This window comes from Chiloscyllium plagiosum, chromosome 33, assembly GCF_004010195.1.
Source record: "Chiloscyllium plagiosum isolate BGI_BamShark_2017 chromosome 33, ASM401019v2, whole genome shotgun sequence".
Lineage (NCBI taxonomy): Eukaryota > Metazoa > Chordata > Chondrichthyes > Orectolobiformes > Hemiscylliidae > Chiloscyllium > Chiloscyllium plagiosum.
The window spans coordinates 38,098,532-38,119,100 of record NC_057742.1 but is presented as its reverse complement, the minus strand read 5'-3'; the positions used below and the strand labels follow the sequence as shown (position 1 = coordinate 38,119,100).

Here is a 20,569-nt window from a genome sequence, read left to right as displayed (position 1 = left end):
TTGAATTTGAAGAAAACTAGTTATCTTTCCAGCAGCAGTTTCACTCAGCTGCAACTTTTCAATTGATAAATCAGAGACGTTTTCTAATTGAATCAGTCATTCTACACTTCTTGCAAACCAATGGAAGCTGTCAGAGAAAAGCAACTAAACACCAATGGTCTGGCTAGCCAAAGTAGCATCTCAACATCGGAATCAGAAGCAAAGACCACGGAACTGACTTCATAGTATTTTCGATCTCCACCAATCTATTTTTCCCGATTTATTTGTGTGCGTGTGCGCGCGCATGGGTAAGGGGGATTTAGATGGATTAGAGTTTTAGTTAGAAGTGTTATACTTGTAGCTATTGTCTAATTTCTTAAATTAAATAATAATTTCCAATTACTACTGAAACCTCATCCTCGCTTTCTATCAACCTTGGTCTGCTGGTAAACTGCAGGTAAATTGGGATACTGTGTGTACCTTTCTAAAACTTTAATACTTCGTATATTTCTGGAATAACAGAGCACATTTCCCCAGTGGGTCTTGACAAGTGGGACTTGAACCCTAAATCTACCGAGTCAGAGGAGGAGTTTTACACATTCATTCATGGATCAGAAATTCATGCAGTGAAATTGCACATCATACAGATTTCTCAAGTTGTAACTAGATATTGATGAGGAGGAAATTTTGGTTCATCTTTTCATCTCTCTACAATTACACAAAAATACCAGCACCATACCAAGGGTCAATACCTCCAGCACACTCCTTGAAAGATCACGAAGGTCATCTTTATGTTGAATCCCAGGAGATGGGAGCGATACTAAATGAATATTTCACATTAGTTTTTACTGTGGAGAAAGGAATGGAGTCAAGAGAATGGAGAGAAATAAATTTTGTTTTTTAAAAACAGTTCGCATTACAGAAGGGGAAGTTCAGAAGGTCTTAGTTAATACAAAGGTGGATAAATCTCTGGGGCCTGATCTAATGTATCTCAGAATGTTGTGGGATATAAGGAAGGAAATTCTGAGACCCTTTGCAGAAATACTTGCAACATCTGTAACTACGGGTGAGGTGCCTGGTGACTGGAGGGAGTCTAACATTGTACTTATGTTTAAGAAAGGTTGTAAGGAGAAACAGGGAACTATAGACCGGAGTCTGACTTAGTTTGTGGTTAAATTGTTGGAGGTGATTTTAAAAGATAGGATTTATGGACATTTGGAGAGACAAAAATTGATTAGGAATAATCAGCATGGTCTTGTGCAAGGAAAATTTTTGACCTTGTCCAACCCAATATCTTCACATCAAAGCAGACAATGAAGGTGGTTTTTGAAGATTACAAAGGGATCTTGATCAAATAGGTCAATGGGCTGAAAAATGGCAGATAGAGGTCAATCTGGATAAGTGTGAGTATTCAACAAACAAGAGTAGGGCTTATACAACTAATGGCAAAGCCTTCCGTAGTGTTGTAGAACAGAGGGACCTGGCGGTGCAGATACACAATTCTTTCAAGTTTGCATCACAGGCTGGTTAAAAAGACATTTGGCATGCTTGCCTTCATTGTTCAGTCCTTTGAGTATAGGAGTTGAAAAGTCATATTGAGACTCTACAGGACATTGGTGAAGCCTCTTCTGGAATATTGTGGCCAGTTCTGGTCACCCAGTTTTAGGAAAGATTATTAAGCAGGAGAGGATTCAGACGAGAGTTACCAGGATGTTGCCAGTTTGAATTATAAAGAAAAGCTGGAACTACGTAAACTGGAGCATAGGAGGTTGAGAAACAATTTTGTAAAAATTCATAAAATGTGGTACAGATAGAGTTATTGGTAGTTGTCTTTTCCCTAGATGGGAGATTTCAAGACTGGTGGGCATATTTTTAAGGAGAGAGGAGAAAGATTTTAAAAAGACAAAGGGCAAATTTTTCACATACAGGATGGTTCGCATGTGGAATGAACTTCCTGATGGATGTGGGTACAATTACAACTTTTAAAAGACATTTGCATAAGTACGTGAATAGAAAAGGTTTGGAGGTGTGGGCCAGGAGCAGGCAGGTGGGACTAGTTCAGTTTGGGATTGTGTTCCACATGGACTGGTTGGACTGAACAGCCTGTTTCCATGCTGTATGACTCTACGACTTTATGACAGTGAAAAGACGTGGACAACATTTTTTTTGTTTTATTTGTTCAGGGGTTATGACATCAACTGGCTGGATCAGCATTTATTGTCTGGCCCTTATACTGAGTGGTTTGCTCGGTCACTTTCAGAGAACACTTAAGAGTCAACCAGAGTTTAAGAGCACGAGGTTATGCTGCAGCTCTACGGAGTCCTGGTTGGAATAGTGTGTTCAGTTCTGGTCGCCTCATTATAGGAAAGATGTGGAAGCTTTAGAGACATGCAGAGGAGATTTACCAGGATGCTGTTTGGACTGGAGTGCATGTCTTATGAAGAATAGTTGAGGAAGTTAGGGCATTTCTCATTGTAGCAAAGAAGGTTGAGAAGTATACGAGATGTTGAGATGCATAGATATAGTGGATAGCCAAAGACTTTTTTCCATGACAGAAATGTCTATCATGAGGGGGCATAATTTTAAGGTAATTGGAGGAAGGTTTAGGGGAGATATCAGAGGCAGGTTCTTTACTCAGAGAGCAGTGAGTGCATGGAAGGCACTGCCAATAGTGGTATCTGATACATTAGGGACATTTAAGCGACTCTTGGATGGGCACATGCAAGTTAATGCATTGAAGGGTATGTAGGTTAGTCTGATCTTAGAGGTAAGGATAAAAGGCTGGCACAACACCGAGGACAGGAGGCCCTTTACTGTGCTGTACTGTCCTCTGTTTCATGTTCTATTATTTTTACTGTGGGTCCGTAGTTACATGTAGGTCAAACAAGGTAACAATGGCAGATTCCCTTCCTTAAAGGATATTACTGAACCAGATGGATTTTTACAACGATTGACAATGGTTCCACAGGCACTTTTAGGCTAGCTTTTAATTCCAGATATATTAACTGAATTCAAATTTCACTGCTGGCTATAAGAGAATTTGAACCCATGTCCCCAGAACATCAGCCTGGGACTCTAGATTACTAGCTCAGTGACATTACCACTGCACTACTAACTCCTGCTAGGAAGAGGGAAAGGCTGAACAGTTTCCACATTTGCTGTCTTAGATATATCCTCAGTATTTCCTGGCAGGACAATGTAATTATCTCAGAGGCCTTGATGCCAATTCCATGAGCATAAACACAAAAATGATTTTGTGGCACACTGTTCATGTCCTAACCTCCATGCCAAAAAGTTTCACCTGCTCCGAAGGTGTGTCATAAATGTCCGATTAGGTTTGGTTGAAATACCTACAGTTACTTTTAGAGCATTGACTTTTGCATTGGCTCAGCCACATTCATTAGATGTCTGACAACTGTATACCCGAGTACTCTTACTGAGACTAAGGTACCTCATTAGTATTTGATTACATCAGACAACTCTGTCCACGATTGTATCGAATGGTGGAGGAGACTTCTTGGGCTATTAGCTGAAAATGTGTTGCTGGAAAAGCGCAGCAGGTCAGGCAGCATCCAAGAAGCAAGAGAATCGACATTTCGGGCATGAGCCCTTCTGAAGAAGGGCTCATGAAGAAGGGCTCATGCCCGAAACGTCGATTCTCCTGCTCTTTGGATGCTGCCTGACCTGCTGCGCTTTTCCAGCAAGACATTTTCAGCTCTGATCTCCAGCATCTGCAGTCCTCACTTTCTTCTTTGCCCATTAGATTAGATTAGATTCCCTACAGGGTGGAAATAGGCCCTTCGGCCCAACAAGTTCACACTGACCCTCCGAAAAGTAAACCAACCAGACCCATTTCCCTCTGACTAGTGCACCTAACACTATGGGCAATTTAACATGGCCAATTCACCTGAACTGCACATCTTTGGACTGTGGGAGGAAACCCACACAGACAAGGGGAGAATGTGCACACTCCACCCAATCGAATCTGGCCCCCTGGTGCTGTGAAGCAGCAGTGCTAACCACTGAGCCACCGTGCTGCCCAGTTCTGCTACCATATTCTGGAATGTTCTGAAATGTTGCATTGGTTTTGAAACACTAACTAAGTTTCCTTCTTGAGAGAAGGTGGCAGAAATTCTGAATTTCTCCAGCACTTCCAGTATTTATTCGAGGTCAATCTCAATATTTCGGAGAGATTCAACAGTTCTACAAGCTGATCTCAATTTTTACTACACAAGACTGTCAATTTTAAACACAAATGAATTTCATGCTTTCCAAAGTACTAATAAATTGCCAGACAAGTACCACACAAATTGTACAATCCTAAGAATACTTAAGTTCTTAAAGGGAATCCATATGGATTTTTCTTTAAAACTAAAATCAGTTATGTTTTCACATTTGCCAATTCGGGGAGACATTATTCCCAGTTTAATTCGTCTCAGCAAAGGGAGATACAAAGCAGACTGAGAAGAATAGCCAGGTGAATCACTTCAGATGGCACTGGATAAAATGGATTTTGAATGGAGAATAATAGCATGGGAAGGCCTAAAGCTGGTGAGAAGATATAATGAGCAACACCTATGTTTTAATGCATGCAATCTGGGTAAAGAAGAAACTAATGGAATGAGTTAATGTACACAGGAAGATAAATCAAAGAACTGCAACAAAATTATTGATAAAAGTACATATTACATACAATGGATTCGACGAAGAGATGAAAGGAGATAGTTTCTTCCCCTCCCCTCCCACACGCACCAATATAAAAATGAGAAATGGATTGTGGCTGATATCAAGACTGGTACACAGGAATGCAATTAGTCAGACAGCAGCTGTTTCTCATTTATTGTTACTTCACTGTTAAAGTGGATGAGGGAGATGATCCAGATATAAACAACTGATATAAATCGAGCAGAACCCTGGCATTCTGAAGTGATTTGAAATGAACCCTCTGTGCAGTTTGGAGCCTGAACGTACATACATTTTTGCCAAGACCACTGTTTTGAACTTATTGGAAAATGGACATAAGGAGTCAGCTACACAGTCGATCGGTCACTGAATACAATTACGGACAGAATTGAGTCATCATGTGATAACCAAACGTTAGTGAGGTACCCGTCTTTCATTTAAAAAAATGTAATTTGACTTATTCAATCATCTTAAACAGAGAATCTGGGATTTGTACAGCATGGGATAGTATCTCTATCTCTGGGCCAGAAGGTGGGTTCAAGGCCTAACTGCTTCAAAGATTTGTGGTCGGCACGGTGGCACAGTGGTTAGCACTGCTGCCTCACAGCGCCCGAGACCCGGGTTCATTTCCCGCCTCAGGCGACTGACTGTGTGGAGTTTGCACGTTCTCCCCGTGTCTGTGTGAGTTTCCTCCGGGTGCTCCGGTTTCCTCCCACAGTCCAAAGATGTGCAGGTTAGGTGAATTGGCCGTGCTAAATTGCCAGTAGTGTTAGGTGAAGGGGTAAATGTAGGGGAATGGGTCTGGGTGGGTTGCGCTTCGGTGGGTCGGTGTGGACTTGTTGTGCCGAAGGGCCTGTTTCCACATTGTAAGTAATCTAATTTGTCACAAGTCAATTAAAAATAATTAAATGGTGGTCCTTTTAGCGAGTCCAGGATAGGCAACAACATTAAATCCTTTATAAACAATTATATATCTTGAGGAAAATTCTTCAAGTTCTCAGCTGAAGGCAAGTCACAGACAATTATTTGTTGAACCATGGCAAAGTGCCTTTAGTTCTTTCTCTATGAGTCAAATGAGGAGGTAGGCTCCAAGCAGACCTCAGCCAGAAGAGGAATTGATCCCATGCTGTTGGAGTTGATCTGACCTACGTGCTAAGATCAAGCCAACTAAGTTAATTAGCTGGAAAAGAAAGTTCTCTGCGAAAAAAAATGCAGCATTATGTATTGCCAAGTTTTCCATTTGCTGTGTAGATTAAAGAGCTATTAAACAACCTTGGAAATCTAGTTTTCTATTTCCCAAGGTACTTTTATTGGGGAAAAAAAAGCATAGGAACTATCTAAATATGCCAAAACAATAAAGGCTTTAATAGTTGAACAGTTTGTAAATTGTTAAACATGCTGTGGATATTTGATTGTTTCAGAGTATCAAAACAATAGTGTTGCAATACATTTTCAGATCTGCAAGTTAAAAAATATATATATGAAGGTAACACATTTTAGCCTGGTCAGAAACTGGAATGTCACTATTAGAATTTGCTTCATTGGACTGAAAGTCACTCAGATGTCCTGTTCCAATGGCACCCATCAGAAAACTAGCCAATGAATCAATGTAGGAAAAGTGATATTTGTGGCGCGCAGGTAGGTGCAAGTTAACAGGTCTAAACAAATTGGGTTAAGATTTGTTCTCAGTGTCTGTACTCCCTGTTCCTATTGGGCTGTGTTCCAGACATTACCCCATGGTGGAGATCACTGCACGGGAAGGTGAATCTGCTATTGGGCATTGAACTCAAGGAGGAAGGTGGTACTTATTATGAAGGTATTGCAGTATTTTATGCACACTTAAATGGTACAGATTCAGCGCATTTTAGCGGATAAATTAGGTGGTTCCCAAAAGGCCTGGGAATTATTCATTATAATGAAGTCAGCACACTTACTTTGTGTTACGTCCTCTACATTGATATCTGCATTCAGCTGATATGAACCATGCTGTTCATTTGCAGCACACATCTACATGGGCTTTCTTACTGCCACTTAAAGGAACGATACACTACAGCTGCTGAAGACACTGAAATCTTTGGGAATGGAGCTGAGCAAAAATGAACAACAGCTTGTCATCGGTGAAACAGCATCAAGGTTTTCTGAGACTAAAGGTCCTATTGGAGCAGTTGCAAGTGAGGGGAAATGTCCTGTATCTAAAAGAGGTTAGGAAATAACGAGCAGGGAGTGGCAACTGATATCAGTGGAGGTCAACATCAGTGTTTACCCTCAAGAAACTGGATTCAATACCAGAAGTGTAATCGCCTCGCGAGTGGTCAAGCTCTACCAATGTCTCTTTCAGTATCACACTCTATTAATGCAATCACAGCTTCCTGCTACAACACAATTCACCACACCCACATCACTTACTTTGATGTTCAGTTTCTTTTGTAATAAAGGATAGCATTCCATTAGCCATCCATTCTATAATTCTCTGTGAAACTTGGACAGCTTGCAGGTCAAGTGGTTTCTGAGCCATTTTAATCTAGTGTCCTGGTTCAGTTACAGTTTGTTTCTTACAAATGAAAGTTCTAGACACTAAATCAGTCAATGCAATTAAAGGTCAATAGTTAGCCCATATATTACAGCCTCACAACAGAAGCTAAGAATGTAGTGGAGTACTTGCCTTGCTGAGCAGCAGCTCTGACAATATTTAAGAAGGTCAATACCATCCCTTGACAAAGCAGCCAGTTTGATGGGCATCCCATTCATCACTTCAACTGTTGACTCATTCTACCACTGGTGTACAAAAAGAAAAAATATGTACTGCACTAATTCACCAAGCCTCCTTTAATAGAACCTTCCAAACATGCAACTTCTACCACTTGGAAGGAGGAGGGCACCAGGTACATACCACCCTCACCAGAAGTTCCCTTTCAAATCACACATCACGCTGATTTAGAACTAAATTGCTGTACCTTCACTGTTGTTGGATCAAAATCCTGGAATTCGCTTCCTAACTGCATTGAGGGCGCAGCTACACCAGACAAATTGCTCAAGTTCAAAAAGACATCTCACCACCACCTTTTCAAGGGCAGTGAGGAATGGGAAACAAACCTTGGCTTTGTCAGCATGCTCAAATCCCATGAATAAAGAGAAGTCCTGCACAGATTTGCCTCCTATTGAAAGGTCATCCCCCTTTACCAGTCATTGATCATATTTAGCATAGCCTCTTCCCATTCTCCCAGTCATGTCTGACTTTAAAAGGAAGCCCTACCAGCACAACCATGATCTGGGATCAACTAATCTATGAAGAATCACGTGCCACACTACTCACCACATAACCTGAAACAGCTACGGTAGAAATCTAAAAGGTATCAAATGGAAGCTACAGTGAAACAGCAACTAATGTGTGATGGATGATTCTTTTCAGTAGTTCTGATGGATTGGTTTTCATGTTGCTTAACATGTAATCAGCAATGTGAGGGCATAAGCTGGAATCTAGAGCTTCAAAATGGTAGAACTGGCATAAAAGAAATATTTGACGTCATCATGTGCCTGACTTGCATACCTTCGGTGCTCATTTAGTCGATGCTTGCCAATCCTTTATCAATATGGCATCTGGCACATTTTACAAATCTGTGTATATGTACTGTCATTTTGGAATGCAAAGGGTAATTTTAGAAACTTGCTAAGTCTGGTTTCATCCCACTTAAGTATTTAACATCAGGGTCAAGATACGAGTATGAACTATTTAAGCTCTCCATTGAAATCACACAAACCCACTGTTAGATGCCTATCCCTTTAATACTCCCAGGTGTTGATGTATTTTTGATACTCTAAATTGCATGAAATTTATCACATGAACCACAGATAATCTTACAATTGGAATAAATTTGCTTTTCTGGGGTACTTTAAATCTATGTCACACAAATGAGAATGCCTGATGTTATTTGAATAACAATAGTCTGGACTCATCCTCCTCAGATAGAAAAACAATCTAACAATCATCCATGATTGCTAATTATAGCACAATAGCTAGCCATTTGAAATAAATGGGAAAACCAAGAAAAAAATGGCACAGCAACAGAGGGTACATCTTATAAAAGCAAAAGTTGATATTTCTCACACAGTGCGAAGATTCACCAGAATAGTTCAATTATAAAGTGATTCAGAAATCATTTTACAATTGCCAATAAATCTTATAAGTGATGATCTTGCTGAGGCTAACAAGATTACAAAACAAATATACAAACAAAAAGTTGAGCCCAACAAATCTTTGGTGATGTTTATCCTATGCATGAACAAGGAACCTAATCATATCTACTTGCCCTGTCTTTATATCCTCAATTCCCTCCAGAAACATTCATTAACATGTTGATATACTGATGTGGTTTCTCCTGACCCCGGGAATGCATTTCACAGTCCCCCAAAACAAATCAATTTTTAAATTAATTTGTGGGATGTGGGCAAAGCCGGTTATCCAGCATTTATTGCCCATCCCGAGATGCCCTTGGTTTATTATGCCTTTTGTTCCATTTTGTCCTTTCAGCACAACAGCCACAAGAGACAGCTTTTTCTGTCACTCCCATTAATTAAACACTTCAATTACACTCACAGATACCTTTGTCCCCAACTATCCTCAAGAAGGTGACATTGAGGTGTCTTTTTGAAAACCTGCAGTCCACCTGGTACAGGTACACCCATGACTTTGTAACAGGCTGATATAACTGAGTGAGATGTTAGGCCATTTCAGAAGGTATTTAAGAGTCGACCACTTTGGGTTTGGAGTCACATCATAGAATCATAGAACCCCTACAGTGCGGAAAGATGCAATTTGGCTCAACAAGTCCACACCGCCCTTCGGAAGAGTAACCCACCCCGGTTCATTTCCCTATCCTATTACTCTACATTTACCCCTGACTAATGCATCTCACCTACATATATTCTGGTGACTAGTTTTTTGCCTGTTTGCTACAGGATACATGAACATCAATTAGCCACAAAAAGACATGACCAATTAGCAGTAGTATCCTTACATACAGGTGAAGGAGGACACCATTTTGACTGGGACAACACACTCATCCTAGGACAAGCCAAACAGAGACACACATGAGAATTCCTAGAAGCGTGACATTCCAAATGGAACTCCATCAACAAACACATGGATGTGAACCCCATTTACCATCTGCTGAGAAAACAAAGCGTAAATTACATCACCAACTCAAAGAAATGTAAAAACATAAATAGAAAGTGGGACATAACACCAGCACTTCATCAGAGGCTCACTGATGATGTTACCTGGTATGGTGATGAATGGCTGAAACTGAACCTTCCAGCACAGCAAGGAAACTCACATCCAGACTCAATGACTTGGCCACCACAGCCGTCTGCAGCAATGAGCTCCACAGACTAACCACCCTCTGACTGAACTCTTCCTCATCTCAGTCCTAGCCTCCACGACCAGTGGAAACATCGTCTCCATATCCACTTGTCCAGGCCTGTCAGTATTCTGTAAGTTTCAATGAGATCCCCTTCATCCTACTAAACTCAGAGTACAGACCCAGAGTCCTCAACAGCTCCTCATGTGAAAGTCCTTCATCACGGGATCATACTCGTACACCTCTTCTGGACTCCCTCCAGCGCCATCAGATCTTTCCTTAGATACGAAGCCCAAAACTCAAAATCATGAGGGGCAATTTATAAAATCACGAGGGGCATGGATAGGATAAATAGACAAAGTCTTTTCCCTGGGGTGGGGGAGTCCAGGACGACAGGGTATAGGTTTAGGGTGAGGGGGGAAAGATATAAGAGAGACCTAAGGGGCAACTTTTTCACGCAGAAGGTGGTGCGTATATAGAATCAGCTGCCAAAGGAAGTGATGGAGGCTGGTGCAATAGCAACATTTCAAAGGCATCTGGATGGGTACATGAATAGGAAGAATTTAGAGGGACATGGGCCAAGTGCTGGCAAATGGGACAAGATTAGGTTGAGATATCTAGTCAGCATGAAAGAGTTGGACCAAAGGGTCTTTTCTCGTGCTGTACATCTCTAGGACTGCTCACAATGTTCCAAATGTAGTCTGACCAGAACCTTATACAACCTTGGTAGTACATATATGCTCTTGTATTCCAGCCCTCTTGAAATAAAAGCCAGCATTTCATTTGCCTTCCTAACTGCCCACTGAAACTGCATGTTAACCTTAAGAGAATCCTGAACGAGGACTCCCATGTTCCTTTATGCGCAGATTTCCAAAGCCTTTCCCCATTTCGAAAATAGTTTCTTCCCACCCAAGTGCATAACCTCACACTTTCCCACATTGTACTTCATCTGCTATTTCTTTGCCTATTCTCCTAGTCTGTCAAGTCCTTCTGCAGCCTCCCTACCTCCTCAACACTATCTGCCCCATCACCTGTCTTTGGATTATCTGCAAATTTCAGCTCCTTCACCTAGATGTGAATAGTTGCAGTCCCAACAGTGACCCCTCCATGAATGACTGGCTGCCATCCTGAAAAAGACCTTTTTATCCCTACTCTCTGCCTTCTGGCTTATGCCCGAAACGTCGATTCTCCTGTTCCTTGGATGCTGCCTGACCTGCTGCGCTTTTCCAGAAACACATTTTCAGTAATTCTCTAGTCTTGCTAGTACCTTGCTCCTTAAACCATGGGCCCTTAACCTGTTTAGCAGCCTCATGGATGGCACATTTCCAAAGGCCTTCTGGAAATCCGAATAGATCTTGTCCACTGGCTCTCATTTGTCTAACTTGGTCATTATCTCCTAAAGTTGAAACTTTATTGCTGGAACAGCACAGCAGGTCAGGCAGCATCTAGGGAACAGAAGATTCGATGTTTCGGGCACATGCCCTTCTTCAGGCTAACCAGCTTATAGTTTCCTGCCTTCTGCCACCCTCCCTTCTTAAACAGGGGTGTTACATTCCCCTTTTCCTAGTCCTCTCCGACATTTCCTGACTCCACTGAGTCCAGAAAGATCACCACCAATGCCTCTACAATCTCCTCAGTCTTCTTCTTCAGAACTCTAAGATGTAGTCTATCTGGTCCAGGTTATTTATCCACCTTCAAACCTTTCAGCTTCCCCAGCATCTTCTACTTAGTGATGGCCACCACACACACTTCTACCCCTTGATTTTCTTGAAGTTCTGGTATACTCCTGGTATCTTCCACTAAGATAACCATTAAATTCTTCTGCCATTTCTTTGTCCCCCCATTACTATTTCTCCGGCCTCATTTTTCAATGGTCCAATATCTACTCTTGCCTCTTTTAATTTTTAGATAGCTAAAAAGCTTTTGCAACTATCTTTTACTATCTAGCTTGCTTTCATATTTCATCATCTCCCATATTTTTGTTTTTTTTTAAGTTATCCTCTGCTGGTTTTTAAAGGCTTCTCAATCCTCTGGCTTTCCATTAATCTTCACCACACTGTATGCTTTTTTGCTGTCTCTGATTTCCCTGGTCAGCCACAGTTGCCTCATTCTCTCTTTAGTATGTTTCTTCTTTCTTGGGATGAATTTCTGCTGTGCCTCTCGAATTACCCCCAGAAACTCTTGCCACTGCTGCTCTACCATTTTCCCAATCGGCTCTCCTTCCAATCAATTCATGTTTTTGTTGTTACCTTTACTCAATTGCAATACTATGACATCTGATTCCAGCTTCTCCCTCTCAAACTGCAGGGATAATTCTATCGTATTATGGTCACTGCCCCATCACCTTCAGCTGCCTAATCAAATCTGCCTCATTACACATCACTAGTGGGCTCTATCACAAGCTGCTTCAAAAATATCATCGCATAGAGATTCCTTGAATTCCTTTTCTTGATATCTGCTATCAAGGTGGCTCAGTGGTTAGCACTGCTGCCTCACAGCAATAGGGACCCGAGTTCGATTCCCGCCTCAGGCAACTGTCTGTGTGGAGTTTGCACATTCTCCCCGTGTCTGCATGGGTTTCCTCCGGGTGCTCCGGTTTTCTCCTACAGTCCAAAGATGTGCAGGTTAGGTGAATTGGTCATGCTAAATTGCCCATAGTGTTAGGTGGATTAGTAGGGGTAAATGTAGTGGAATGGGTCTGGGTCTGGGTGGGTTGCTCTTCAGAGGGTCAGTCTGGACTTGTTGGGCCGAAGGGCCTGTTTCCACACTGTAGGTAATCTAATCCAATCCAATTTTCCCAGTCCACCTGCAAATTGAAGTCCCCAATGATTATTATAATAGTGCCTTTCTTACATGCCTGTTCTATTTCCTGATTTATTTTCTGCCCCACATCCTGACTATTGCTAGGAGGTCTGTACTCCCATCATCAGATTTGGGAGCTGGATTCATATTAAAAGCCATACCTGGTCCAGATAAGACCAGAATTAAAAACAAGGTCTTTCTGGCAAAGGGTATAGAATATAAAATTGGGATGTAACAGTGCATTTGTATGAAAAATCACTAAAACTGCAATTAGGCTAGTCAAGGTAGTTTTCGGCTTACATCACAAAGAAAGAATATTAAGACAAGTGAAAAAGTTCATCATTTGTTCCCTTAGATGATCCCTGTTACAGGCAAATATAAAGGACAAATTGAAATAGTGGGGCTGGATTATTAAACAGGGTGGATATAATGTCATAGTTATGTCATTGGACCAGGAGCTCCAGATTCCACCACAACTTCGAGTGGAATTTAAATCAATAAATCTGTAATTAAATGCTGGTCTTAGTAATGGTAACTATTAAATTAATGTTAATTGTTGTAAAAGTACAGCTGGTTCACTAATGTCCCTCAAGAAAGAAAACCTATCATCCATACCTCATCTGGTCTGCTTGTGACTCTACAGCCATAATAATGTGGCTGATTGCTAAATGCAGCCTGAAGTGGTTTCACAGTTCAGTGGCAATTTGGCACGAAGGACCAAATGAAATAACAAATCTCCTGGTACGGTCATCTACCTTCTTGCAATTATAACCTCATGATCATTTATAGGAGAAATATTATCTAAAACTCCAGGTCAAATACGGTCAAAATGATAGAAAAAATAGGGAGATACCCCTCAGCGGACCTGAAAGTACTGTGTCTGAGGCATTCAGTTGAACATCTCCTCAGAAGGCAAATACATCCTTTACCTAGGCTAAAGTGAGGACTGAGATGCTGGAGATTAGAGTTGAGAGTGTGGTGCTGGAAAAGCACAGCAGGTCAGGCAGCAGTCGAGGAGCAAGAGAGTCAACATTTCAGGCAAAACCCCTTTCCTGATGAATGACTTTTGCCCGAAACGTCAACTCTCCAGCTCCTCGAATGCTGCCTGACCTGCTGTGCTTTTCTAGCACCACACTCTCGACTCTACATCCTTCACCTGCTGAGTTTACAGTGTAAACTCTTATTTTTAAGCATTTCAACAGAACCTTTCTCTGATTTTGCACTTACACTGTACGAATGAATAATATCGGTTGAAGGTAAAACCTTACCTGCTACATCAAAAGTTGCATTTGTGACAATGCTGCTCTTTTAACAAGGTTATATTGTTCTTGGTTTTCTTTTTTCCCCCCAGAGGGTCGTAAAAGACAGAGACTTCGAAAAGTCTGGGCATGGATGGGTTTTAGGACCTGTTTAATTATAGCTAACAGATACCGCCTCAGGGAAAAAGTTTTCAAGCTTAAAAGAAAACTTTTCTCTGGTTTGGTTGGTTTTTAGCACAGTAGAGGTTTTGAAGCTGCGGGACTCAAAGAAGCAGGTTCATGCTGGTACTCGTTCTCTGACTTCTCTCCTGTAAGACCCTTTGTTTGATTTTTACCATTTGTGCCAAGGGGTGTTTATGGGGATTGTTGCAAGTATTTGGAACAGCATTAAATTGGGATAATCTGTTGGGTTTTTGGGTAAGATTAGATTAGATTACAGTGTGGAAACAGGCCCTTTGGCCCAACAAGTCCACACCGACCCGCCGAAGCGAAACCCACCCATACCCCTACATTTACCCCTTACCTAACACTATGGGCAATTCAGTATGGCCAATTCACCTGACCCTGCACATCTTTTGGACTGTGGGAGGAAACCGGAGCACCCGGAGGAAACCCACGCAGACACGGGGAGAACGTGCAAACTCCACACAGTCAGTCGCCTGAGGCGGGAATTGAACCCGGGTCTCTGGCGCTGTGAGGCAGCAGTGCTAACCACTGTGCCACCGTGCTGCCCACAAAGAATAAGTTATTCTGTATTCTGTTTTTGTTTTGTTTGTGTTTCATTTGGTAATCTTGTAAATAAATTGTTTTGTTTAAAGCTAATTGGGTTGACCAGCTGCATTACTCCTGGAATATCCACGTTACGACTGGTTAAAACAACTAGCAGAGTTAGGATCTGAGCCACTTTTTAAAAATGTTTTGAGGGTATCTGGCCTGGTCCATAACACATTTCAGGGAACTATTGCATCCTTAATTCAAACAAAAAGTCAAAAATACAGCATTCAAAATCATTTAACTTCTTAGCACCCATACTTAATCACAAATAAATTTATGTAAGCTTTCTGTTCTTCAAGTTCTTATGGTACTCCAAAACTGGCTTGAAGTCCATCAAAGCAGCATGTTTAAATTATCCTCAAATCTTCCCACACTTGGAAAAAAACACATACCCATTTTTCCATCCTGGATTGAATAAAACTCAAAACAGACATCTGAGGGGATCATGAGTAAAAGCCACACTCAGCAACTTATGATGCAACGCACTGATTCATAGCATGTTTAAGCCATGATACAATTGTTTAAATTTTTGTCAAGAATATATTCGAGGGAGTACACATATTTATAAATATTCAAAGTTGTATGTCAGATTGCCCTGAAAAACAGCTACATTCTTCTTGTCATGTCTAAGGTTTTGACAACTCATTATATGTAACAATCATTTTTGGCATGACTATTTTTAATATTTTTGATCATTACAGCTGAATACAAACACCTCCGTTTTGTAAATTACAGAAATCTGAGGAACCTAAACTTAAAAATCATATTTATGTCCATAATGTTTAAAAAAACATCATAATCTAGACTTAATGATAAGATTAGCTGAACCCAAAGAGATGTTTTATCATTTACTTATAACTAGAATTCTCCAACACATGTTCTATGCCCAGGAAAACCCTGCATAAATTCAATTTATAATACCATACCTGAACACCTTAATGCCATCATCTTCCTTTAATGCACTGCAGGCAGAGAGACCTCACAGTCAATTAACTTCATGCACTCTGAGGTTTTGCTACATAACTGCTCACAAAACTTTGAAAGTTCTCTTTTAAATAAATGAAAATTGCATATCCTATGATCATTATAATTTCAGTCTTAACAGTAGACATTGTTACTGTTCTAATCATTCCAAATTAAGCTTACTTTGCAAGCTTTTGCACATATAGACACAAATCGACTCCTTTCTTTAAGCAAAGCCCAGAACTTTTGCAAACTCAAATAAACCTGTGTAGCTATTCTCTCAAGGACTACACAAATTAAACCTTTCTTTCATAACCTCGACAAGGTTCAGGTGGCACTTCAGAATTAAACTAGCTGTTGTATTATTTGATTAATAGAGCCATATTTGGCATCCAAGTACTTTGATTAATATCTTCCACCTGGAACACAGGCACAAGTAATCAAAAAGAGAAAGGTTTCCCCTGTAAAATTAATTATACAGTCCAGAAAGAAAGATGTAAGTAAGTTTAATGAAGACTATAAAATGAAAAAAAAATCAAAGAACACTGCAATTTTAGGAAAGTAATGGACCTTTAAACCCTCCAAAATAAAACAAAAGCTTAAGATTGCAATGCAACAATTCATTTTGCTTTTGTATTTTCATTATTATCTCAATTAACAATAAATCAATTGGAGCAAGCAATTCGTCAGACTATTTCAAAAAAATCAAAAGCTGACAAAAGTAATTATATTTTGTTTGTACAGTACAAATTTTCTAGATACAAGCATTAATCCAAAGATTTTTTTTTAATACTTAATTACCTTCTGTGTTCAAAGAGGTATATTTGAGGGGGTATAACGGTGTTGTCAGGCAGTATGCTGTAAAGTGCAGCACTATACACTAAAATGACAATATTTTAGTAAAATCTAAATTACACATGGATATGAAACAGTTAATGACCAATTAAGGACCTCAGCCTAGAGCTGTTGCTATTAACCCAGGCTGTGTCTGGGGTGGCTCGCTATGTAGAAGCATGTTTACTGGCTGACAGAGACCTGGCATCAGGAAGGATTGACCCACTGGCTGCTAATCTGTGCCCTTGCTGCCAACCGAACATCCCCCACATACTCTCACTCACCAAGGCCTGGGACCCAACCATAATATCAGGCCTTTGGTCAATGTGTTGCCAGCAGCCACTTCCTCCCTAGTGAAAGACTACTGGGTCTTGATTAGGTAACACATCTCAGCCAATGGAACTTTGGTTCCTGGGGTCTTGGTCCAGGGCAAAGCCCACTGTCCACTGTAGTGCCTGGGTAGCATTTAGTATGACAGGCCTTCCTTAAAAAAGGCAATGCAGGCCTCTCAGTGTCTTTCAACCAGAAGGCAGGACCACAATAACTTTCATTAAATACTGCCCCTTGACTCTGGTTCTGCTCCTGAAGGAAGTAGTTCAGTGTTGGGAATACAACCTAATAAGATTACATCTGCTTTCTGGATCTTAGTTAATAAAGCAGGGGCAGTAAAAGTATTGTTGTCACAAGTAATGACTGATTATTTATATATCTATATATAAATCTATATTCTTACCTGCAACAGAATTTGGTCGAGGCATGAGGTACAGGGGGATGGAGTGGACAGACTGAGATGAGACAGTCTCCAAGTTTCTTTCTGGGAATTTATTCAAGCTGAACGTGGAGCCAGATATATTTTCATCCACTCGATATAGGCAGGAATCCAAGGCAGATTTTTGAGCATGCCATAGTTTAGCACTTGTCCTGGAGCTTGATTCTTTGCTACTTTCCCCACCATACTTAGCACGTTCTACATTTTCGGAATAGCTTGTCAAAGTTGCTGTTGATTGGGAAAAAAGAGAAAAAAATTGTTATGGTGGAAGAATGCAAATTAACTTGCATGCTGTTTTCGAAACAAATTGAATTTGAAAATGCTAACTGCAGTTGTGGATACAACTGTTAGCATTCAGAATTACTTTAATCTTTCCTTTTTGCTCTACTTTGTTATAGAAGTTATAGTCTGCAACCTACTTAATTATTCTCAGCTCGGGGGTAGCATTTCTCCCTTCTGATTCTGAATTTCATGGGTTTAAGAATTGATGATATAACCAGACTGACAGTAAAGCTGAAGAAATGCTGCATTGTTGAGGGTGTCAACACATGAATGAGATGTTTGCCCACACAGGCCAATGCAAAGACTCTGTGGCATTTTTCAAAGGACAGCAGAGACATTCTCTTGATGCCCTGGCCCACATTTACTCATCAACAGACTTTCTGGTAATATAATGCAATGTGGCTTTAAGCCCTATGGCTATGTATTGCCATTCTCTGAATCTCTTGATTAAGCCAAAATATCTATAAGTCTCAATAAAATAAAATCACTTATGCCAGGTGAAAAGCTGGAGGCAGTAAGTAAATATGTAAGGTTTCTTGATAGACTGAGCTTGTCTCGAAAGACTGCAAACATATTTATTATAAATATAAGTTATTAGTTGAAGGTGGGCATAGTCACAGTCAATGAGTTGTCCAAAGATATAAGACAAATAGCTTTCATTTCAGTATAGAGCAGCCTGAAGCGTTCCACATTGCTTTAAGGTGGGGGTTATTTGGTTAGAATGTATTTTGTTTAATCCATCCAGGTGTTTTTCACGGAAGTGACTTGCAGATTTCATTTGGTGCAAGTTGCAGCTCACATGGAATTCATGACAGGAAGGGAATTTAGGAGATTTACCTGACTTGGAGCGTGAGGAAGAGATCTCCACTGATTATCACTTCGGATCATTCGGGAGGCAGAGGCTGTGATAGATAAGAGTTACAGGGAAGTAGTTACTCCTAGGCATGAAGAAAGCTGGGTGACTGTTTGAAGGGGGAGAAAATAGTCTGTGGAAGGATCTCCTCTGGTCGTTCCCCTGAAAACATGTATACTGTTGTGGAAACTTTGTGGGGGACAACTTACCAGGGGTATGCAATGGGGCCCAGGTCTCTGGCACAGAGCCTGTCCCTGTTGCACAGAAGTGAAGGAGGGAAAGGAGGAGAATGTTAGTCATTGGAGACTCAATAGTTAGAGGCTCAGATAGAAGGTTTGTTGGGAACGAACGAGACTCACGGTTGGTATGTTGCCTCCCCGGTGCCAGGGTCCGTGATGTCTCGGATCGTATCTTTGGGGTCCTGAAGGGAGAGGGTGACCAGCCTCAAGTCGTGTCCACGAAGGTACCAACGACATAGATAGAAAGAGGGATAGGGATGTAAGGCAGGATTTCAGGGAGCTAGGGTGGAAGCTGAGAGCTAGAAAAAACAAAGTTGTTATCTCTGGTTTGTTACCCGTGCCATGTGATAGCGGGGCAAGGAATAGGGAGAGATATCAGCTGAACACGTGGCTGCGAAGGATGGTGCAGGAGGGAGGGTTTCAGGTACTTGGATAATTGGGGCTCATTCTGGGGTAGGTGGGACCTGTACAAACAGGACGGCCTTCATTTGAACTAGAGGGGTACTAATATCCTGAATGAGAAATTTGCTGGTGCTATTCGGGTGGGTTTAAACTAGCTCAGCTGGGGGATGGGAACCTAAGGAGTAGTTGCAGTGCACAGGAGGATGACAGTAGGGAGGACAGGGACAGGATTTCAGGGAGGACAGGGACAGGATTTCAGGGTCACAGGAATGTGCTGGAAGACTGCAAGCTGGTTTGAAGTGTATCTACTTCAACACCAGAAGTATCCAAAATAAGGTAGGTGAGCTTGCAGCATGGATAAGCACTGGGACTTCGATGTTGTGGCCATTTCGAAGACATGGATAGATCAGGGTGAGGAATGGATGTTGCAGGTTCCAGGGTTTAGGTCTTTCATTAAGAACAGGGGTAAGGCAGTAAAACAGGGGGAGGTGTGACCTTGTTAGTCAAGGATAGTATAACAGTGGCTGAAAGAACTTTTGATGAGGACTCGTCTACTGAGGTAGTGTGGGCTGAGGTTAGAAACAGGAGAGGAGAGGTCACACTGCTTGGAGTTTTTTATAGGTCTCTGCAGAGTTCCAGGGAGGTGGAAGAGAGGATTGGTAAAATTATTCTGGGTAGGAGTGAAGGAACAGGGTGGTCATTATGGGGGACTTTAACTTCCCCAACATTGACTGGAAATGCTATAACTCTAGTATGTCGGATGGATCAGTTTTTGTCCAATGTGTACAGGAGGGTTTCCTGACACAGTATGTCGAAGGGCCGACAAGAGGGGAGGCCACATTGGATCTGGTGTTTGGTAATGAACCAGGCCAGGTGTTTGATTTAGTTGTCGGTGGGCACTTTGGAGAGAGTGACCATAATTCAGTTACATTTAGTTTAGCGATGGAAAGAGATAGGTACATACCACAGGTCAAGAGTTATCAATGGGGCAAGGGCAATTATAATGCGATTAGATAAGAATTAGGATGCATAGAATGGGGTAGCAAAATGCAGGGGATACAGACATTTGAAATGTGGAGCTGGTTTAAGGAACAAATATTGTGTGTCCTTGATAGGTATGTCCCTGTCAGGCAGGGAGGAAGTGATAAGGTAAGGGAATCATGGTTTATGACAGAAATTGCATCTCTTATTAAGCAGGAGGAGGAGGCCTTCTTTGGGGCAAGATGGGACAAGATGGTTCAGTTGAGGCGATGAAGTGTTAAAGATCAGCTAGAGAGCTAGAGAGTTTAAAGAGAGAGTTAAGAAGACCAAAGAGAGGACACGACCAGTCTTTAGCAAAAAGAATAAAGGAGAACCCTAAAGCTTTCTGTAGG

The 20,569-nt window shown here is 41.2% G+C and overlaps 1 protein-coding gene across 17 annotated transcripts in view; it reads right to left on the bottom strand.

Moving 5' to 3' along the window:
- LOC122540026 (protein TANC2) overlaps positions 1–20,569 on the bottom strand; it is a 1,063,581-nt gene that overhangs the window by 347,342 nt on the left and 695,670 nt on the right. For all 17 annotated transcript variants that reach the window (XM_043675319.1, XM_043675327.1, XM_043675320.1 and 14 more), the window contains one exon: positions 17,385–17,648. In XM_043675319.1, the coding sequence (XP_043531254.1) occupies positions 17,385–17,648 (264 nt within the window). The remainder of the gene's footprint in view (positions 1–17,384; positions 17,649–20,569) is intronic.